Here is a 24,600-nt window from a genome sequence, read left to right on the forward strand (position 1 = left end):
ATCATGATCACACCATCTGCCTCCCAGTGTCAGGGGATTAGGCCGAGCGTCATCGCCACATGGAAACTTTTTGGTTAGTGGGTAACGTTATATTTTCACTGTTTTTGCTAAGATTGAGTTTCAAATATCGAATTTCAAAGAGAAAAATACGTCGGTTAAATATTTCACCTTTACGTGGACTCTTTTATCTAAATGCAATACAAAATTAAGAAATTAAATAATAGGCTAATAATATAAATAAAATATAATAATAATATAAAATATAATTTTAAATAAATAAAATAAAATTATTATAAATATAATAATATAAATAAAATACATTAAACATGTATTTCATCATTTTTTACCTTCTTTTGTTTGTTTCAGATGCAGGAATCAGTCCTTGTTTTATCATTGTTGTTACTAGTTTACAAACATAATTTTTCATCTCACCTGTGTTTTATTTGAATATTTTTTACAGAAATAGTATTTAAAAAACATATTTTGTTAATCAGTTGATATGACAATGGTCAGATATATTCTTTCTTTTTTTTCAGAATTTTCCAGGAACTTTGATTTTGGGGCTTTGTTAAAAGAATACACTGTATTTAATGCCATTCCTCGTGGTATAAAAACTCCATTGAAATAGGGAAAACCTTAAATCCTCTTTCTATATATGTGACCCTGGACCACAAAACCTGTCATAAGGGTAAACATTTTGAAATTGAGATTTATACATCATCTGAAAGCTGAATAAATAAGCTTTTCATTGATGTATGGTTTGTTAGGATAGGATAAAACAATTTGAAAATCTGGAATCTGAGAGTGAAAAATACTGAGAAAATTGCCTCATAAGGTGTCCAAATTAAGTGTTTAAAAAAAATGGAATCTCTATGCAAATTAATTTCATTTATGTTTCATTTAGTTTTAATCTTAAGTGTATTTTGGTTTACGTTTATATTATTTATGTATATTTATTAGAAGGCTCTATGGAATACTCAATTCTAATAAGCTAGTCAACACCACAAAAGACGAACATTACCTCCAGTAGTTTAAATGGTAAAATGCATGTCTTAAGGCCCGTTCACACCAAGAACGATAACGATAACTATAAATACAACGATAACTATTTGCGTCCACACTAGTGAACGATAATTGTCTGTTTTTGTTGTATTTACACAGCGTCAACCAGCACAAATGTTTCGAGCTTCAAAGGAGGCAAGACAATGTTGTCCAAACTAGCACTAAATTCCTGAGGTAATTTTATGTTTTATGTTCTTGTTTGCTGTGCAATGTCTGTTTGCTTCTCTACAATGTTGCCTGCTAATTAAATGCAAAAGCCCTTTACATGAATAAAGTCTGATTAGCTGTCAGTGTTTTATGAGCTGTAAAAAAAAAAAAAAAAAAAATCGTTCTGAAAGTGATCCCTGTATCATTATCATTATAGTCATGGTGTGAACACTGCTATTCTCTTAAATTTGAAACGATTATTTAAATGTTATCTTTAGTTATTATAGCTATCGTTATTGTGCTTGGTGTGAATGAGCCTTTAGTCGTTTTGACGCGATCGACCCGAGTTCGAATCCGCCTTTTGCCGAACTTTTTTTTCCTCCCTTTTCAAATCGCATATCTATCGAAGCCCGTTTCCGCCACTGAATAAAAAAAAAATAATATTGCGAGTCAGAATTGCGAGAAAAAATGCAGAATTCTGAGATATAAATTTGCAATTGTGAGAAAAAAAGCAATTCTGACTATATCTCGCAATTCTGACTTTATATCTCGCAATTCTGACTTTATATCTCGCAATTCTGACTTTATATCTCGCAATTCTGACTTTATATCTCGCAATTCTGACTATATATCTCGCAATTCTGACTATATATCTCGCAATTCTGACTATATATCTCGCAATTCTGACTTTATATCTCGCAATTCTGACTATATATCTCGCAATTCTGACTTTATATCTCGCAATTCTGACTTTATATCTCGCAATTCTGACTATATATCTCGCAATTCTGACTTTATATCTCGCAATTCTGACTTTATATCTCGCAATTCTGACTATATATCTCGCAATTCTGACTTTATATTTCGCAATTCTGACTTTATATCTCGCAATTCTGACTTTATATCTCGCAATTCTGACTATATATCTCGCAATTCTGACTATATATCTCGCAATTCTGACTTTATATCTCGCAATTCTGACTTTATATCTCGCAATTCTGACTATATATCTCGCAATTCTGACTTTATATCTCGCAATTCTGACTTTATATCTCGCAATTCTGACTTTATATCTCGCAATTCTGACTTTATATCTCGCAATTCTGACTTTATATCTCGCTATTCTGACTTTATATCTCGCAATTCTGACTATATATCTCGCAATTCTGACTTTATATCTCGCAATTCTGACTTTATATCTCGCAATTCTGACTTTATATCTCGCAATTCTGACTTTATATCTCGCAATTCTGACTATATATCTCGCAATTCTGACTTTATATCTCGCAATTCTGACTTTATATCTCGCAATTCTGACTATATATCTCGCAATTCTGACTTTATATCTCGCAATTCTGACTATATCTCGCAATTCTGACTTTATATCTCGCAATTCTGACTTTATATCTCGCAATTCTGACTTTATATCTCGCAATTCTGACTTTATATCTCGCTATTCTGACTTTATATCTCGCTATTCTGACTTTATATCTCGCAATTCTGACTATATATCTCGCAATTCTGACTTTATATCTCGCTATTCTGACTATATATCTCGCAATTCTGACTTTATATCTCGCAATTCTGACTTTATATCTCGCAATTCTGACTATATATCTCGCAATTCTGACTTTATATCTCGCAATTCTGACTATATATCTCGCAATTCTGACTTTATATCTCGCAATTCTGACTATATCTCGCAATTCTGACTTTATATCTCGCAATTCTGACTTTATATCTTGCAATTCTGACTTTATATCTCGCAATTCTGACTTTATATCTCGCAATTCTGACTTTATATCTCGCAATTCTGACTTTATATCTCGCTATTCTGACTTTATATCTCGCTATTCTGACTTTATATCTCGCTATTCTGACTTTATATCTCGCAATTCTGACTTTATATCTCGCTATTCTGACTTTATATCTCGCAATTCTGACTTTATATCTCGCAATTCTGACTATATATCTCGCAATTCTGACTTTATATCTCGCTATTCTGACTATATATCTCGCAATTCTGACTTTATATCTCGCAATTCTGACTTTATATCTCGCTATTCTGACTATATATCTCGCAATTCTGACTATATATCTCGCAATTCTGACTATATATCTCGCAATTCTGACTATATATCTCGCAATTCTGACTATATATCTCGCAATTCTGACTATATATCTCGCAATTCTGACTTGCTATTCTGACTTTATATCTCGCAATTCTGACTATATATCTCGCAATTCTGACTATATATCTCGCAATTCTGACTATATATCTTGCAATTCTGACTTTATATCTCGCAATTCTGACTTTATATCTCGCAATTCTGACTTTATATCTCGCAATTCTGACTTTATATCTCGCTATTCTGACTTTATATCTCGCTATTCTGACTTTATATCTCGCTATTCTGACTTTATATCTCGCAATTCTGACTTTATATCTCGCTATTCTGACTTTATATCTCGCAATTCTGACTTTATATCTCGCAATTCTGACTATATATCTCGCAATTCTGACTTTATATCTCGCTATTCTGACTATATATCTCGCAATTCTGACTTTATATCTCGCAATTCTGACTTTATATCTCGCTATTCTGACTATATATCTCGCAATTCTGACTATATATCTCGCAATTCTGACTATATATCTCGCAATTCTGACTATATATCTCGCAATTCTGACTATATATCTCGCAATTCTGACTATATATCTCGCAATTCTGACTTGCTATTCTGACTTTATATCTCGCAATTCTGACTATATATCTCGCTATTCTGACTTTATATCTCGCAATTCTGACTATATATCCTGACTATATATCTCGCAATTCTGACTATATATCTCGCAATTCTGACTATATATCTCGCAATTCTGACTTTATATCTCGCAATTCTGACTATATATCCTGACTATATATCTCGCAATTCTGACTATATATCTCGCAATTCTGACTATATATCTCGTAATTCTGACTTGCTATTCTGACTATATATCTCGCAATTCTGACTTTATATCTCGCAATTCTGACTTTATATCTCCCAATTCTGACTTTATATCTCGCAATTCTGACTTGCTATTCTGACTTTATATCTCGCAATTCTGACTTTATATCTTGCTATTCTGACTTTATATCTCGCAATTCTGACTTTATATCTCCCAATTCTGACTTTATATCTCGCAATTCTGACTTGCTATTCTGACTTTATATCTCGCAATTCTGAGAAAAAAAAGTTGCAATATTTTATTAGTATTTTTTTTATATTCAGTGGTGGAAACGGGCTTCCATACATATCACACGAGAAAGGCATTTATTTTCAATAAAAATTAAGTAAATAGTCCAAAAGTTGAAAATAAAGTATTGGGTAGGGATAGAGTTTTATTTATTTACCCAATAAGGTGGCATCTATTTATTAATTTGAATTAAAACGATAAATTACACTCAATAGTTATTATTAAAAACTGTTTTACAATGTTCTAGCAGAAAATCCTGTCATTTTATAGAATCAATTGCTATTTTCACTTAGTGTAAACAGCCGCTGCCAAAATTAATTATTTTTATTTAGTAAATATATTAGGGCTGTCAAATGATTAATCACGATTAATCACACCCGAAATAAAAGTTTATGTTTATACACTAAATGTGTGTTTACTGTGTATATTTATTATGTATGTATAAATGCACACACATACATGTATAAATTTAAACAAATATTTATATGAATGAATAGTTATACTTCTATTTAATTTAGACTATATAGAGAATTATAAATATTTTCTATATAAATCTAAAACAAATTCTTGAAAATACATGTTTGTGTGTGTATTTATATATACATAATAAATAAACACAGAAAACACACATTTAGTATGTAAACATGAACTTTTATTTTCGATGTGATTAATCATGATTAATCATTTGACAGCCCTAATATATATATATATATATATATATATATATATATATATATCACAGTAATATTGGCATGTGTTGTTAAAGGGGGAGCACAAGATCTGAAGGTCGCGTCAGACCACTGTCACGTGACCGGCGATGTCACAACAGACTCTTTCCCAGCTGTCCAATCAGAGCACGCGCGTGCGTGATCTTGAAGCGCGAGGAAGAAGTGTCCGTGTCCGCGAGTGAGGACCGTAGCGAGTCACTCACTCATGCGATTATCAGCCCGAACTAACCGGACACATGGCGGCAGAGACGTTCAGATCGGTAAGGACATTAACCGTTCACATCTACTGTTGTGTTAACGCTGAACAGTCGATTAGTAACGGTAAATTTCTCTTGTGCTCGATCTGCCTGATCAGTTTGATGCTGGTGCTTTATGAAAGGTCACTCACTGTTTCTATTTCACACTTCAGGACTTATTAGAGAGGTATTTAAGAGTAAATACAGAATATATTCCATGTCTGGAAGTTCAGGGCTGACCCTGAATCAGAGCAGTCAAGGCCAGAGGAAGTGTCAAAACATGCCTTATACTTGATCGTTGTAACTTTAAGCTTTAAATCCCAAACTAAACTCTGATTGTTATATCCAAGTCTAAGAATAGAAAGACTGACATCCTGTCTTACAGTCTAGCACTTCCTGATAACCTTAGCAGCACACTTACAAAACATTACCATGGTAGCAATAGCCTTAAGTAATGTTACAGTAGTTACTGTTGTTTACTATTGTAACACTCTCCCTTTTAATGCAAAAAAAAGCTTTGAGACTCTTCATTGTGATGAATTAATTTTTGGTGACAAGTTTTACGTTGGTAGCAACAATAATAATGCTAACCAGGGCACTGGGACCAACTAGGGTTGGAAAAACCAGGGTTTTCGTAACATACACTGATGTTCAAAAGTTTAATGTTTTTCATAGAAGTGTTTTCTGCTCATCGAGGCTGTTTATTTGATTAAAAAGTACAGAAAAAAAAACAGTAATATTGTGAAATATTATTGCAATTAAAAATAGGTGTTTACTATTTTAATATGCTTTAAAATTGAATTTATTCCTGTGATGCAAAGCTGAATGTTCAACATCATTACTCCAGTCTTCTGTGCCACATGATCCTTTAGAAATCATCCTAATATGCTGATTTATTATCAATGTTGGAAACAGTTGTGTTGCTTAATATTGTTTTCATAACCTGTGATACTTTTTTCAATATTCTTTGGTCAATAAAATGTTAAAAAGAACAGCATTTATTTAAAATAGAAACTTTTGTAACAGTTTACACTACCGTTCAAAGTTTGGGGACAGTCATTTTTTTTCTTTCTTATTTTCTTTGAAAGAAATAAATACTTTTATTTAGCAAGGATGTGTTAAATTGATGAAAAGTGATAGCAACGACTTATATTGCTAGTAAAGATGTCTATTTTGAATAAAAACTGTTCTTTTTAACTTATTATTTATCAAAAAAACGTAAAATAAAAATCACATGTTCCAAAAAAATATTAAGCAGCACAACTGTTGCCAATATTGATATAAAAAAACATATTAGAATAATTTATGACGGATCATGTAACACTGAAGACTGGAGTAATGTTGCTGAAAATTCAGCTTTGTATCACAGGAATAAATTATATTTTAAAGTATAAAAAAAACAAACTTATTTTAAATTGCAAAAATATTTCATAGTAAAACTTTTTTCTGTATTTTTGATCAAATAAATAGAATTTTGAGGAGCATAATAGACTTCTGTAAAAAAAACTTTAAAAATAATACTGATCACAAACTTGTAAACAGCAGTGTATATAACCTCGAAAAAATGTGTAGAAATTATAATTAAAATATTTTTTCAAATCCTTATCCTTTATTCGGTAACACTTTACAATAAGTTTCCATTAGTTAATGTAATGTTAACTAACATGAATGATCAATGAACAATACATTTATGACAGCATTTATTAATCTTTTTTTAATGTTAGTTAATAAAAAAAATACATAATTGTTTATGTTAGTTCACAGTGCATTAAATAACATTAAAAAACACAACTTGTGATTTTAATATTGCTTTAGTAAATGTTGAAATTAACATTAACCAAAATTAATAAATGCTGTAGAAGTATTGTTCATTCTTAGTTCATGTTCACTAAAGTTAAGCAGTAAAAATTACTGTAAAGCAGGGCTATTCAATTAGATTCATTTGAGGGCCAATTATCGAGCTGAAAATTTGAAGGGGGCCAATGGGATGGGGGCTGTCCCGATCTCTTTCTAGGGGGGGGGCTATACAATTCAATTGAAATGCACTAAAATCAACTAATATTACAACACCAACATCTATAAAAGGTTAACATTAGTGCTGTCTGTCAATCAATTTAAAAAAAAGCACGCGTTTTTCTGTAATTAATCGTGATTAATCGCATATTTCTATAGTCAGAATTTCACACTGGACCTCCAAATTAAGGTAGAAACGACAAAGTATATTTTAAATATGTGTTTAATGGCATATTTTTTTTTTTACCAAGTAGCCTATTATTAATGAAGTATTGATATCAGTACTGGTACTGGTGTATTTATTAAATGAATTTTCTCTCAGTTTTACATATTAATTATGTCCATTCAACATTACAGTATAATTGAAAGCCAATATTTTCAACATTTAATAGGCTCTGAAATATATAACAACTTTTAATTTAGATGATTTTCCTTTTTTTATTTTTTTTTTATTTAAATATCTACACATGAACTATAAATTGTTTATGTGTAAACTACATAGATTATTATTGCAATATACTGGATATAATTGTGATTTGATGTATTTTAATTTTTTTACATTAGTGTTTGTTTACCACAAAGTATACTTTGGCCTTCAAAATAACATTCAGTTATTTGGCCATCCAAATAACATTGGATTATAAGAGTTTTACGTGCTGGAAATGGTTGTGCAAAATGTTTGAAAGTCTTGAATTTCTCTTTCAAAAGGTTGTACAATCCCTTATGTGAATACTGTAATAACATTCAACTATGCTTAAGTTGCCGTTACTTCTGGTTTTCTGACATACCTCAGCGCTGTTTATAACAGAATTTGATTTATTCTCAATAGATTTTGCAGCAACCTTAATTCATTCTGTGCGAATTCAAACACTTCTCACTGGATCTCGCAGCACTGTGCAGTTACAGTGTTGCGAAATGAACTTTGGTTCCCGGCTGTTCTGAGCTCGGACAAGTGTGTTTGCGTTGCGGTCCGAATTGATAAACGGTCCGCGCTGCGCAGCTCAAACGTGGCGCGCTTTGGTTTCTCTTTCGTTTCGTTTGCCGTTTTATGTTTCTCAAATGAAACAGAAACAGAAACAGCAGCGCTTATGAGTTGAACAACGCGGTTGTCGCGCCAGTGCGACCCCTCACAAAATTTAGTCGCACCAGCAAGAAAAATGTGAACATTTGGTCGCAGTCTGGAGCCCAACAAGTGCTTATTAAATCTGCCGTCTATTGATGTTGCGGTCTCCGGTAGATTGTTGTTGTTCTTGGCTCTCTTGCTTTTCTTTTTTGGCTGGCCCGGGCCAGCGTTGCCGCCTAGTGGACAAACTAATTAGTGCCAAAACAATTCAAGCCAGTTGCGCGTACTTCTCCCTCGGGCCGGACAAAGATGATTGGCGGGCCGGATTTGGCCCGCGGGCCGCCAATTGAATAGCCCTGCTGTAAAGTGTTACTTTTATTCTTATGCTGTAAATCATGGAAAATTGTGGGATTTTGTTGTGAACAATGGGGACCTTGGAGTCAAAAAGAGTGAGAACCACTGCTGCACTAACAAAAAAAAGTACCATGATGGTACTACCATGATTTTTCTTTTGTATGTGTAAACAATCCTGCATATTTTGGATATGCATTATTATAGTACTGTAGTGTTTTTTTTAGTACTTAGTACTTATGTATGTAGTGCATAATTATGGTAATTTTCCACCTACCCAATTCTGAAAATGTGTTTTAGTTCTTGTACTAACATCTGATACCATGGCGCAGTTCCTTTTGTTAGAGTTACTAGAGTATTTTGGCTAGAACTGTTGTTACCTGAAACATTTTCGAAGGGAAGCGATGTTTAAAGTCTCTTTTTAGAACAGAAGCTTTCTGTTTTGGACATTGGCTCTTTGCGCTTCGATGGTTTATCTAGAATGAGGGGCTGCTGATGATCTGTTGTTTATCATACTCTATAGAGACCTTTAAACTGGAGCACATCCCTGACCCGTCCACAAATCAAGACATTTTGTTCCCTGCTTCTGTAAACATTCTCCCTTTATTCACATTTTCCACACGGCCTTGACGGGAACGTCTTGTGTTGTCGTCTATGTAAACACACCATCATCAGTTCATCTCTGAGTTATTTTCATAAAGTTTGCCTGGTTTGTAATGCTTTTAAATGCCAGTAGAATCTCTCAGCGTTAAACACAGTGAACTAAAGTGAGTTTATTTTCTTTGTGTTCAGTTAAGGTTGTGTCGGCGTCATATGTCTCTGTTACGCCGGTGTCCTCGGCTCATAGGCCTCCAAGTACTCGACCAGAAGTTCTTCTCCTCACACAGGTGGGTCTCATGTGTTTGACTTTTGTCTTAGTTCACCCAAAAATGATAATTCTGTCATTAATTTCTCCCCCCTCATGTCATTTCAAACCTCTTAAGACCTTCGTTCATCTTCAGAACACAAATGAAGATATTTTTGATGAAATCCAAGAGCTTTCTGACCCTTCATAGACAGCAACACAACTGACACATTTAATTTTGTTCTCTTTTGTGTCAGTCTTTAATGCAACTACCATGAAACATGCAAAAAGTATTCTCCCAGGGCTCTACGGTGCGACCATTTCACTCGCATTTTTCGACTGAAAACTACTGCGTGTGACTATTAAAAAAATATTCAGGAGCACCATGTGCGACTGACCCGATCAGCATATTTGTGTTTGCGCTCAGGGGAGCTTCAAAGGTTTCTACGTGTTTTTGCAACGTTGAGTAATGTATCACAGACATATCTCACGAATCCTTTCAGAAACAAAGTGTAGAGAGAGTGTAATTAAGAGAGTGATTGTGCAGTGTAGAGAGCTTTGTTGATTATAATGGATCTTTAAGAGATCGCGATAAACTAAGATGAGTGACAGATTTTAATGATTTTTAAGGGAGTTTGTAAACGAGATATTGATTTAATACAACAGTTAATTAAACAAGAAGTTAATATTAAGTGACTTACATTGTCTGACTTTAACAACCTTGCTTGATTTTGCTCTATTTCGTCATCAAAAATAGTCTGAAACAAGTCACAACTGAGCCGCTGCACATCTGCATTCAAACACGGTGATGTTTCATTTATGAATGAACGTGCATTTTTAAACTAATCTAGTGAGTCAATGATTCAGTTTCCCATTCAGAAAGACACTTGCTTTATTCCTGAAAGAATCAGACGTTTGAACAAATCAAGTGAATGATATGATTCAGTAATTAAATCAGTGACTTGCCGCCACCTGCTGGCAGATTTAGGTTAATTTTTAAAGTATCTTTTCAGTTATTTAAATGATTTAATATTACTGTACTCAAAATTTTAGATTTAAAACATTAATCTCAACATGAATTTATGAATTTGATTGCACTCGTGCCACCTCTGAGCCCCATTAAACATGAAAATACACTAAAAAATGAAATACTGATTTCATTTTGATTGGTAACTTATTCTTATCCTACTTGTTCTTATTCTGTTGATTTTTATTTTTTAAATGTGACAATAAAAAAAAAAAAAAAATTAGAAAAATGCCATTACAAAGGTAAAATTAACCTGTAAATCACTTCAAGGAGTCAAATATCACCTCGTAATGCGAAGGCAAATTTTTTTAATCAGATTTTTTGATTATTGCTTAGAATGTGCTCCTGAAATTTTGACTGTGCTCCTGGATGTCTTAAACAGAAAAGCCCTGTCTCATTACTTCATGACATTACTGATGCCACATGGAGTATTTTAACAATGTCCTTACTACCTTTCTGGGACTTGAATGTGGTAGCTCCGTTTCTGTCTCTGCAGGGTCAGAAAGCTCTCGGATTTCATCAATAATATCTTAATTTGTGTTCTGAAGATAAACAAAGGTCTTACGGGTAATTAATAACAACAGTTTTTCTGTGAACTATCCCTTTAAAAGTGAAAACACTATGTATGGTAGAGTATATGACAAAGCAAGTGCTACATTATAGTAAACAGAACTATTTGTCAGTGAAGCTGGGATTGTGTTGTGTTCCTCTAGAGCTGTAAAGAGTCACAGGCTCTTTAGGAAGCTATTTGTTGGCGTTTCTGTGGGTGTGCCGCTGGTGATTGGTGTGCGATATGCAGTCTCAGAGCCCAGAGAGAGGAGGAAGATGAAGATACTAGCTGAGGGAGTCAGCCGATTCTGCAGGTATAGATCCTTTAATAATGTTCAATCATTGCAATTTTACATGCATCATTTTAGATACTTCTATGCTGAAAATTCAGCTTTGATCACAGGGATAAATTACATTTTAAAATATATTACTATAGTTATTTTGTAGCAATATTTCACACAATATTGTTGTTTTTCACCGTATTAAATAAATGTAGCCTTGGTGAGCATAATTTTTAAAACCATTTAAAAACCATAACTACCCCAACATTGTGGATGCTAGTGTATGGCATTATATCACCCATTTCTGTATGTGTCCCTGGACCACAGAACCATTCTTAAGTAACATGGGTATATTTGTAGCAATAGCCAAAAATACATGGTATGGGTCAGAATTATTGATTTTACTTTTATGCCAAAAAGCATTAGGATATTAAGGTAAGATCATGTCCCATGAAGATATTTTGTACATTTTCTACTGTAAATATATCAAAACTTAATTTTTTATTACTAATATGCATTGCAAAGAACTTCATTTGGACAACTTTTTATTGCACAAGATTCTCAGATTCTAGATTTTCAAATAGTTGTATTTCTGCCAAATAATTTTTTCAGCTTTCAAATGATGTATAAATCTCAATTAAAAAAATTGTCTCCTGTGACTGGTTTTGTGGTCCAGGGTCACATATTTCAGCTTATTGCATTAGTTTTTGACATATTTAGATCATGCAGCCACTATTCTTAACATAAGACTAAAACAGTGAAGTAAGTTGTATATGTATATCTGTGTTACATCAGATCTCTCTACATCGGGCTTATGATATCAGCAGATTACTGGTGGACGTCCAACGTTGCTCTGAGAGGCATGGAGGAGGTATGTTTCTGTCCCTACAATGTAAATATTGTTTTGTGACTTAAGAAGTAAAGGAATAGTTCTCCTGAACATGAAAATCCAGTCATCACTTACTCGCCCTCATGTTGTTCCAAGCCTGTATGCCTTTCTTTCTACTGTTGAACACAAAAGAAGATATTTTGAAGAATGTTGGTAACCAAAAAGTTTTGGTCAGTGACTATGGACAAGAAAAACAATCAGCCATTTTTCAAAATATCTTCTTTTATTTTTCACAGAATAAAGTCCTACACGTTTTGGAGCAACGTGAGGGTGACTAAATGATGACAGAATGTTTATTTTTGGGGGAACTTTTCCATTATTTCCATCATCATAAATGTATCCAGTGTTGTAAATAGAAAGTGGACAGTAAACATGGCAAGCATCTCTTTCTATCCCTGTTGCCAGAGCAGTCCAGAGTTTGATTCGCTCATGTCAGCTTGTCATCAGAGAGCAGCTGATAGCATGGTAGACGGGGCCATACAGAACGGAGGCCTGTATATTAAGCTGGGACAGGGCCTGTGTGCATTCAACCATCTACTACCTCCAGAGTACATCCGCACCCTGCACGTGCTGGAGGATAAAGCTCTCAACAGAAGATACAAAGAGGTGAGCAGCTGCAGCGTATCATGTAGGGATGCACCGAATGTTCGGCAACTAAAACTATTTGACCAAAAATAGCAAAAAAAAAGCTCTTTCTGTGTTTGGACGAATAAGCGAAAAGGCAGAATAAGTTATACCGAACAATGACGTGACGTGATCAATTAGAGGCACGCACTAATGCAGCAAACATGTCGGTAGTGTGGAATCATTTAAAACTGTCAGAGTAAGATGCAAAAATCATTACAAGCTCAGACAGCGAGAGACTGTTTAGTATCGCATCACATGTCTTCCATGAGAAGAGAAAGGGGTGGTTGTTGCTGGTTACTGTATGATGACTGAAATCACCAAATGACCTTAAACCATTAGTAAATAAACTCCAGAACTTTGTTGTCTAATACAAGCACTAATTGTATTTATTCTGACAACGCTGCACAAGTTCATTAGCCAGGGTTCAAAGTCCAAAGCACGAGGAAAATCTGTGTGATGAGAATCATTCATAAATCTTTGGTTTCCGCCAAAATAAAAGTCAACATTCATAAATGTTAGTATTGTAATTTTACTGTTGTTCTGCAAAATAAAATAAAAAAGTAAGATTATAACAATCATTACAACAGCTCTATTAATACATTTATTATAACATTCTCCTTTGCTCAGCCAGGCTGCATTTATTTGTACATTTGAAAACATGTCTGATTTAAGAAGGGTGTCTTAAAAATTGCCAAATATTATTTTACTAACTTATGAATTTTAAGTTAAATTGTGCTTTGTTGGTAGACTATAATTATGTCTACTAAAATGTTTCAAATGTTCAGTGTTAAGTGAATATTTTTAAATTGTTGTTTTGTAATTTATTTATTTTTCCATTGAAAAGCAAGACAAAACTGTAAAAAACGAATATTGGCTATTTAATTTATGCAATGGTGAAAAAAAAAAAATGGCAAAATGCATAGGGGAAAAAACACGAAAAACCATATTCGGTAATCGGCCTTCGGCCCAGTGTTTGATTTTGTTTGGCTTCGGCCAAGAATGTTTCGTGCATTCCTAATATCAAGCAATTTTTATATATAAAATTGTATGTGATCTTTGGGTATGAAGGGAAAATTCTAAATCTAGTTTTGACTTCTTTGATAAAATCAGTTTAGTAAATAATTTTATCATAATCTTAATGTGGATTATAAATATGTATGTACATTATCATTTAAATGTGTGGGATAATTTTTTAAATACTGCAAACATTGTTTGTTTTCAAAAATGTTAGGTTTAAATATGCAAATGAATTTAATGAAATATGCACTCATTTGCATACATTTCCTAGTATGAAAATCAGTTTCAAGATTCTTGTTTAATTTTTTTGACATATTAGAGTCAAATGTTTTTTTACAGAGGGATCTCATTGTATCACTCCATATTTCAGAAAATACGTTTTGGGCAGAATAAAATTTATAAATTCAAGCAAATTATATATGAACAAATCCCTCTGTAAAACCTTCAGGATACATACAGGAATAAAAATGTAAAGTGGTGTGTGTGAGTGTTACTGATTTAAGGCTGTGTTAGGAGAAAAAACTCATTTTGAGAGAACAGCCTTGGATTGTAATTGAAATCTATTAACACAAATAGATAAAGTGCTATAAAAAAAAAACACTTAACAGTGTTTTTGGGTGTTTTCATTCCATTAGTCTGAAAAAACACTTTATGAAAAACCAAAAAGCCCAAAATCTCCAACTTGGTGCATGAAAAAACTGCATGTTTGCCCTTTAAAATAGCTGTTTTCTGTGTGAATGTATTTTACATTTTTGTAATTTATTCCTGTGATCAAAGCTAAATGTTCAGCATCATTACTTCAGTCTTCAGTATCACATGATTCTTCATAAATCATTCTAATATGTTGATTTGCTGCTCAAGAAACATTATTATTATTATTATTATTATTATTGCTCAAAAACAGCATTTATTTGAACATTTATAAATGGCTTTTTACATTTTGTGATCTATTTAATGTGTCCTTGCTGAATTAAACTATTAATTTCTTTAAAAATAAACTGACCTTACCATAAACAATTATATATTGGAGAGATCAGGGACTCAAAGACCTATGAGAAATAAACCTGCAAAACGTTTTGTAACCCATTTGAACTCATGTTATTCTAGGTAGACGCTTTATTCCAGGAGGACTTTAACACTACTCCAGATAAGCTGTTCAGGATGTTTGACTATGAGCCTGTGGCTGCTGCGAGTCTGGCCCAAGTACACAAGGCCGAACTGCATGATGGGACGCCTGTGGCCGTAAAGGTGTGTTATTGTGCGTTTTACTTGATTCATCATTTGAATGAATGACATTATATAGCTTTATTGCTTTAATTTGATTTGATGTTCCAGTGTAGTACTGTATTTACATGGAACATCGTATTAGATTCATTTTTGCAGATGTTTGCAAGAACAGGCGATATAGAGGAACAGCATGAATTTATAATCTAACGATTGCTGATGTATTTGTGTTGTTCTGAGGATGTGTTGACGTTATTCAGGTGCAGTATATTGATCTCAGGGATCGTTTTGATGGTGATATCAGGACTCTAGAGATTTTGCTGGATGTAGTGAAATTTATGCACCCCAGCTTTGGTTTCCGCTGGGTCTTAAAGGTCAGTCACCACCATTCCTATCTTGCATTATTTCCTATTGAAATATTCTGAAGTACTTTTTTAAAAAGGTTTCTTATGCTCATCAAGGCTACATTTATTTGATTAAAATGGAAAAGATCAGAAAATATTTCTATTTTAAATAAGCTGTTCTTTTGAACTTTTTGTTCATCTAAGAATCCTGAAAAAAGTATCACAGCTTCCAAAAATATTAAGCAGCACGTTTTCGCAACATTGATAATAAATCAGCATATTAGAAAGATTTCTGAAGGATCAAGACTGAAGAAATTATGCTTAAAATTAAACTTACATTACATTTTACAATATATTCACTTATTACACGGCTCTTTGGAATGCTTGATTCTGATTGGTCAGTTGAGACATTTGCAGGTTCGTTCTTTTCAAATAATCACCGCTCCAAAGTAATAACGCATAGCCGGTACTACTTGTATGTTTAAAATCCCTCCGTGCCAAGTTCTGCCAACAAAGATTACCGTTTGGCGCCATCTTGTGACAAACACTGGACAACCACAATTAACAATGGAAAATTTCGACATTAATCTATTTAAATTGTCTTTCTAACGTACATAGTTTGAATGTTAGTCACGTGGTACTATATCGTTTCGCGGAAGGATAAAAATGTTAATTTAAAACAAATATGCCAATAAAAGGTTTCAAATTCATATTCATGTCCAGTTTTTTTCCTTATGTGGCAAGTAGCCGTGTAATAAGCGGGATAATGTACAGGCAGCCGGTAGTTATCGCAGAAATAAGCCCCTTCAGTGTGATACAAGACTGATCATCCTGATCACACTGTCGGGGCTTATTTCTGCGATAACTACCGGCTGCCTGTACATTATCCCTTACATATAAAACTGTTATTTTAAATTATAATAATATTTCACAAAATTATTTTTTTTACTGTATTTTTGATTGAATAAATGCCGGAGCATAAGTAACATCTTGAAGTATAATACAATTAATTTATAATTAATACATAAAAATACAGTCTAATCTTCAGTTTCCACAAAAATATTTGCAGACTGCTTTATAATAAACATTGGTAATAACAATAAATATTTCTTGAGCAGCAAAACAGCATATTGAAATGATTTCTGAAGGATCGTGTGACACTGAAGACTGGAGTAATCATGCTGAAAATTCAGATTTGATCACAGGAATAAATTACATTTGAAAATATATTACAATAGAAAATATTTATTTTAAATTGTAAATATTACTGTTTTTACTGTATTATTGATTAAATAAAAACAGCCCCAGTCTCTCTTCATTTAGGTCATTATTTTGATTTCTTTCTTTCTTTTCCTCTGTGATGCTGGTAGGACTTAAAAGGAACGCTGGCCCAGGAGCTGGATTTTGAGAATGAAGGCAGGAATTCTGAAAGGTGTGCCGAAGAACTAAAGCATTTTAAGTTTGTAGTTGTGCCCAAAGTATTTTGGGACCTTACCAGCAAGGTACGAGTTTAAACCTTCATATAACAGTAAACTCTTTCTTTGATCTTCAACACATAAGTGAATAGAAACCATGACCTTGTGTCTATTTAGAGGGTCCTTACAGCGGAGTTCTGTGACGGATGTAAAATCAACAACGTGCAGGAAATTCAGCGTCAGGGACTGAGTCTAAAAGACGTGAGTTTAATAACATCTGTTCTGATTGACCAGCTCACATCACACAGGGTGGCCGCGGATCCTTGAAAAGTCTTAAGTCTTAAATTACGTTGTCCTAAAATAAGGCCTTTAAATGTCTTAATTTGTCTTCAATCTAAATCCAAGGGTCTTAATTTTTTTTATCTTAATTTTAGAGGGAATTTTTCCATCATTAAAATGTTTTTTTAAAACAGGAAAAGTTTATCGTTTTGAGGAGAATCTCCTGCGCAGGTTCTAAATCTGTTCTGTTGCTAGACACACGCTTGCTTGACAACGCCTCAGTGTTGCCAGATTAAGCGGGTTTCCGCCCAGTTGGCCTTTTGATGATTTGGGCGGGTTTTACGTCGTGTTTGGGCTGGAACCTGTCAGTCAGATCTGGCAACCCTGACCCCAGCGCTGTATTTCTCTGGATTATCTGTATTTAGTCAGCGTAGTCTCGTCAAGGAAATATGGGTAAATGTAAATTTAGCGACAAATTGCTTGAAAATTCCAGTTTCTCATGGTGGCTGAAAGCAGTGCCAAAAGATGACAGCGAGGCTAACTGTGCGGTTTGCTGTAAACGTTTTAAGTTGGGTACATTGGGGATCAAAGCGCTGGAGTCTGCAGAGCAGGAAACACGTAGCTTTTGCTACAGCCCGCCAACATCAGCCTCAAATCAATGACTTTTATTGTGAGTGAGAGAGTATTGTGTGGGTGTATGTATGAGTGAGAGTATTGAGCTTACAATTCAAGTGTTTGTGCATTCACATTGTTACACTGTTACATTGGATTCAAAGTGTGTGAGTGCCTTGACATTGTCATGGAATAGAAATTAATTTCTTCTTCTGGAATAGTGTTTTTTGTTGAATATTCCCAAGAACAATCAGTTAAATAAAATAATAATTTAAAATATCCTCATAGTTTTGTGCTTGACTTTGGCGGGACTTTCAATTTGGTCTTAAATTTTGTTTGAAAATGGTATTAAAAAGTCTTAAAATGTCTTAAATTTAACTTGGTCAAACCTGTAGACACCCTGTCACACCATTAAACGTCCATAATGATGTGTTTCAGACAGCTGATAAACTCATCCGCATATTTGCAGAGCAGATCTTTTACACCGGCTTTATTCACGCAGATCCTCATCCTGGAAACGGTGAGATTATCTATGCTCAGATTTGTCCCATTATGATCCAGACGTTGGTTCATTAGTGTCGCTCATGTGAAATGCTGCTGATTTCAGTGCTGGTCAGAAGAGGTCCAGATAATAAAGCTGAGCTGGTTCTGCTGGATCATGGACTGTATGAAAACCTCAGTAAAAGGTGAGAACTTGAGAACAAACCCTGTCATCCATCACTGAAGTCAACGTGAAACTAGTCTCAGCCTCAGACGTCACGCCCACGGAACGTTGGCTAAACGTCTGATGCATATGGTTCACTTAACTGGAAACACTTCAGGAATGTTGAAGTCGTCATCTGATTAGTTGAATTTGATCGGATTTCCGGAACACGCGAGTGTCGCGTTTATTTTCGGTCCGCCGGGAAACAAAGCGCAGACTGATTTACTCAGCGTTTTGCTAAAAGCTGCGTATGCAGACGCCGTTGTTGTTATACACATTTGCGACGTTCGCGAACAAATTACTGACTTACTGCTTGTTCTCCCTCATCTTCGTTAACTTTCAATGCTGGTTATATCAATGTCTGACTTGTTGCATGCCAGTCTGTTGTTGTGGGGGCATTTCTACGCCCCGAAACGTGACGCTGAACGAAACGAACTGTGATTGGTTGTTTGACATGTCGGTCAAACGGCCTTATGGGCGGGCCTTGGCCAATCAAAGCTGCCACGAATACCAGACCTTCAGCCGTCAGTCTGAAGGTCTGGCTACGTGAGACTAACGTGAAACAGACAGTGACGGCAAACTCTGTGTTTGTCAGTGATAGAACGGCTCTGTGTCAGCTGTGGAGATCCATAATCCTGCGAGATGAAGCCGGCATGAAGACATATGCAAATCAGCTCGGGGTCAAAGGTAACACAGCTTTTTCATTATTATTTGTTTCATGATTAGAGGTCCAAGTGCGTAGGTTATTGTAATTGTTAGAATGGTCACTGATTAGCAATGCACATAAAACTGATTGTGCAGACCAAACCATAAGTCGTAGAGACTTGAAACTTGGAGGGATGGTAGTACTCACACCGCCTACAATGTCACCAACTCTCGCCTCAATCGGCCTGACGGGGGCGCTACAGCGATCAAAAGTACGAAATTGCTCAAAACTCCTTAACCGTCAATCGCAGGCTCAAGTGTCTTTTGTCGTTGATATCCTTGGCTCACTCCGGACAAACACAGATTTGATTGTGGTGGGTTTTTTTTTTTTTCAAACTAGTCCTTGGTTTTTTCACCCAATCTGAACCAAACCAGTGCAGAAAGATTCTTTGGAGAGCGAATATCAATAATTATATTTAAAAATAAAAAAACAACTTTTGACTTACCGTCGCAAAAGAAATGGCAGAACATTCGAAAGGGGCAGAGCCATAAATGCCTATAACTCCTGAACAGAGTCTGAACACTTAAAGGGATAGCTCACCCAAAAATGAAAATGTGATGTTTATCTGCTTACCCCAGGGCATCCAAGATGTAGGTGACTTTGTTTCTTCAGTTGAACACAAATGAAGAATTTCAACTCAAACTGTCTGTCGGTCATATAATGGCAGTCAATGGTTACCAAATCTTTAAGAGTAAAATGAAACGCTGCTGCCCGTGATGATATATTAAAGTCATAAGACACATAACGATCAGTCTGTAGAACAAACTGAACAGTATTTATCATTATTTCCTTCTGATCCACCCGAACGTTCATCTGTATCATCTGGCAATGTAGTGGGTGAAAAGTCATGAGTTTGCACAAAGGAACATGATCTTTTAGTTTTTTAAACCTTTCAACTTTATTCTCCTAACATTTACTTTATTCTCAAAACATTTCGACTTTATTCTTGTAATATTTCGACTTTATTAATTAAACTTTTGCTTTATTTTCATAATATTTAGACTTTTTAGAAACATTTCAACTTTATTATAATATTGAGACTTTATTCTCATATTTCATCTTTATTCTCAAAACCTTTCAACTTTATTCTCGAAATATTTACTTTATTCTTGAAACATTTTGACTTTATTCTTGTAATATTTAGACCTTATTCATGAAACATTTTCACTTTATTTTCATAATATTTAGACTTTTTAGAAAACTTTTTAGAAACATTTCAACTTTAGACTTTATTCTCGTAATATTTCATCTTTATTCTCAAAACATTTTAACTTTATTCTCGTAATATATAGACTTTATTCTGGAAATATTTTGACTTTATTCTTAAGTTTATTTTAAATTGTAAAAAATAAAATAAAATCTATATTTTTGATCAAATAAAACAGCCTGTAGAGTAATAGTAAGAGTAATGATGCAGAAAATTTAGCTTTGATCACAGGAATAAAATAAATTACATTTTAAAATGTATTTAAACAGGAAAAGAGTTATTTTAAATTGTAATAATATTTCTCAATTTTCTATATTTTTGATAAAATAAAAACAGCCTTAGCTGCCTTACGTGACACTGAAGACTGGAGTAATGATGCTGAAAATTTTGTTTTGATCACAGCAGAAAATTACTTTTTAACATGTATTAAACATGTAGAAAATGGTTATTTTAAATTGTAATACTATTTAAAAACAGCCTTACTGAGCTGTCATAATATACATAAATACATTAGTTCATAATATAAGTAAACCTTAATATACATGATTATAAAGATTTAATAAGTACTTTACAGCTATATTAATAGAAGAGAAAGTGACAACTGGAGTATTTTGATGTTCTCATCTGATTGGTCTGTCCCAGAATACTTCCTGTTCAGCGAGATGCTGCTGCAGCGGCCGATCAACATGTGGGATCTGGGTCTGGGTAACATCCTGACGCGAGAGGAGACGTCATACATGCGTGAAATGGCCGTGAACCGCTTTGATAAGATCATGCAGGTGCTGAAGTCCATGCCGCGGCCCATGCTGCTGGTCTTCAGGAACATCAACACTGTGCGCTGCATCAACATCACTCTGGGAGCTCCGGTCGACCGCTACTTCATCATGGCCAAGAGGTAACCACTAGTACATCATTCTACTCTTCAATAACTTCTGCCCCATGTCAATCTTTGGATGAGATTTGATGCTGCTCAGCCTTCATCATTTGAGTGTGTTTGTGTGTGTTTCAGTGCTGTTAGAGGATGGGGCAGAACTCAGGCCAAAGACACCAGGATGCTGTCCAGACTGTCTGTCTTCCGCTGGGTCCGGTCCTTCTGGGAGAGCCTCAAGTTTGAATTCGCTTTAAGGTGATGACGTTAATCGGATACATTTTTTTCCACCCCAAATTCCATTTTATGTATTCCCAAATAGTGTTTTTCCGATATAATTTTCAGATTTATTTTAATTCAGTTTAATTCTCTATGAAAATAATGGTTAAATAAAATTGAATGGTAGCAATGTAATAACGTATCAAAAATAACAAAGCTTCCGTTTTAAAGCCCTATAAAAAAATCTGTTTTCTATTTAATTTTTTCCAAATTCAAGTTTTTTTCTTGTATTTATTTATTTATTTATTGATGGTTAAATTAGAATCTATTTATTACAGTCTTATGCAATTTAAAAATTTATCAAAAGTGTAACAAAAAATAAAAAATTTAGTCCCTATATACTTTTTTTTTTCACAAATTCAGTGATTTTAATTATTTATTCATTTATTTTTTGTAAGATAAATTAAATTTTATTTATTACTATCTTATGCAATTTAACAACTTAAAGGGCCCTATAAAAGTGTTTTTCATTTTTATTTTTCACAAATTCTGTGATTTTATTTATTTATTTATTGATAGATGAATTAAATTTAGTCTATTATTAAGTCTTATGCAGTTTAACAACTTATCAAACGTTTAACAAAAATTCAGTTTTTATGGCCCCATAAAAATGTTTTTGTTTTTTCACAAATTCTGTAAATTTAATTATTTATTTATTGATGGATAAAGAAAATTTTAGTTATCACAAAGTCTTATAGTTATAACACAGACTTTAATTTAAGTCCTTTTAGGGCCCTATAAAAAATCTATTTTTCCTAAATTCAAGGATTTAAAAACATATAAATATATATATATATATATATATATATATATATATATAAAATGGAAAACAGAGTATGTATATATGTGTGACCCTGGTCTTAAGTCGCTGGGGTATATTTGTAGCAATAGCCAAAAACATATTGTATGGGTCAAAATTATTGATTTTTCTTTTATGTCAAAATCATTAGGAAATTAAGTAAAGATCATGTTCCATGAAGATTTTTTGTAAAATTCCTACTATGAATGTATAAAAATGTAACTTTTGATTAGTAATATGCATTGTTAAGAACTTCATTTGGACAACTTTAAAAGTGATTTTCTCAGTATTTAGATTTTTTTGCACCCTCAGATTCCAGATTTTCAAATAGATGTATCTCGGCCAAATATGGTCCTATCCTAACAAACCATACATCAATAGAAAGCTTATTTATTGAGCTTTCATATGATGTATACACCTCAGTTTTGTAAAATTTGTAAAAAAGTTTTGTGGTCCAGGGTCACATATATATGTTTTCCTTTTTTTTTTTTTGTCCCTGAATTCTCTCTTTTGTTTGTTTTTTAATTTATCTCAAATTCAGTGATTTTATTTATTTATTTATGGTTAAATGTAATTGAATTTACGGGCCCTATAAAATGTTTTTCATTTTATTTTTAAATTTAAATATTATTTTCCAAATATTTATATTTATTTTATTTTCCCTGAATACATTGTTTTGTTTTGTTCGTTTTTTTCATTTATTACAAATTCAGTGATTTTAATTATTTAATTATATTTATTACAAAAGTATTATGCAATTTAACAACTTATCAGAAGTAAAAAATAAAAATAAAAAATAGAGCCCTTTAAAAATGGTTTATTTTATTTTTAAATTTAAATAATATTTTCCCAGTATATTTATTTTATTTTTTCCCCAGAAATTCAATGTTGTCCAATTTTTGGATTTATGATTTATTACACATTTTTTATTGAAAATGATGGTGAATGAATTAATTTGTGAAATGTAAATCAAACAATTCCTTTTATTTTTTCAGCAAACAAAAAAAAAAAGAGCTTTGCCAGCTAAAATTTAAAATGTTAGAAAAACCGATCTGATATTCCTTAAAAAATAGTTGTAACATTTTTACCTCATTGGTTATTGATTTGTACATTGTACTGTACAATAATAATATATATTTCTATCAGAATTTCATCTGGATTGTAGTGAAGCTCTGTCTGTGGTATCTGACAAGCTGCGATCGAGTAAAGTGATGAAATTCTGCTGAATTCCGGGACATTTCACTTTTAGGGCTTACAAAGACAAAACCAACATTAAACCTCAATCCGAGTGCCGCTTTACCATGTTTGTGTATAATATGCATAAGATGGTCTTTTCAATCATTGTGTGTTCCTCCAGGTCAGAGATGGCGCTCATGAGCGTCACTCGCTCTCTGCTCAAGCTGCTGTCTTACTGCAATCTCATCACACTGGACCAGGACGTGTATCAGTATCTGAAATGAAGCGTCTCATACCTCATCATCTTTCCACTGAGCCTATGGTTTGCTCACGTTCTTTTAACCACTCGCTCATTTGAGCCTGATCTTCCACAAACCTCTTCCACAACCCCTCTCTCTCTATCCGTGTTACTTTTCTCTGAAATAAGCGCTGGTGAGCTGCATTTCACAGAAAGCGGAGCACTTTTTACATTTAGTTTTTATCAATTATGATATTCCAACATTTTACAGACTTGTTTCAGTCAAGAAGCTGAGCTACATTCAATTAGTTTGTTCTGTAGGCCTCAGTTTGAAACACTACAGTGATTCTCGATTATCATGGTGGCAATAATTATAAAACGAATCAGTTTGAACAAAGTGACATTTATACCTCATGGGGTGTAGCTGTTTCAGTAAATAATAGCAATGACAGAAACCTTTTTACTAAAGATATTTAAAAATTGTGCCATTTTATGTTGTATTTATGTGGGTTTTGGTGAATAATTGGCAAAATGTATTTGACTGTTTGAGTAAAACCTTTCATTTTCAAAGTCTTATTATTGTCAGAATTGGATGTGTAATCTAAAATGCAATGCATTTTGAAAATAAATCATTTATATTTCAGTTTTGTTCTCATGTCTCAAAGTCGATTACAT

General features: G+C 33.5%; 1 protein-coding gene across 3 annotated transcripts; it reads left to right on the forward strand.

The window, feature by feature from the left end:
* Positions 1-24,568, forward strand: adck5 (aarF domain containing kinase 5). 3 transcript variants are annotated; one of them, XM_073821612.1, is made up of 16 exons: positions 1-73; positions 1,162-1,236; positions 9,634-9,728; positions 11,426-11,575; positions 12,338-12,413; positions 12,837-13,037; positions 15,183-15,323; positions 15,560-15,673; positions 17,014-17,145; positions 17,236-17,319; positions 18,388-18,469; positions 18,557-18,635; positions 19,248-19,339; positions 21,208-21,460; positions 21,575-21,691; positions 23,869-24,568. In XM_073821612.1, the coding sequence occupies exons 3-16, from the start codon at positions 9,655-9,657 to the stop codon at positions 23,969-23,971; spliced, it is 1,698 nt and encodes a 565-aa protein (XP_073677713.1). In that variant the 5' UTR covers positions 1-73; positions 1,162-1,236; positions 9,634-9,654; the 3' UTR covers positions 23,972-24,568. The 3 variants fall into 3 exon arrangements, with proteins under 3 accessions (XP_073677713.1, XP_073677714.1, XP_073677712.1); XM_073821613.1 differs by lacking the exon at positions 1,162-1,236 and having other exon boundaries at positions 38-73; XM_073821611.1 differs by lacking the exons at positions 1-73; positions 1,162-1,236 and adding an exon at positions 5,224-5,438.
* Positions 24,569-24,600: the final 32 nt, after the last annotated feature.

The sequence above is a fragment of the Garra rufa genome, chromosome 17 (assembly GCF_049309525.1).
Source record: "Garra rufa chromosome 17, GarRuf1.0, whole genome shotgun sequence".
In the NCBI taxonomy this organism is placed as follows: Eukaryota; Metazoa; Chordata; class Actinopteri; order Cypriniformes; family Cyprinidae; genus Garra; species Garra rufa.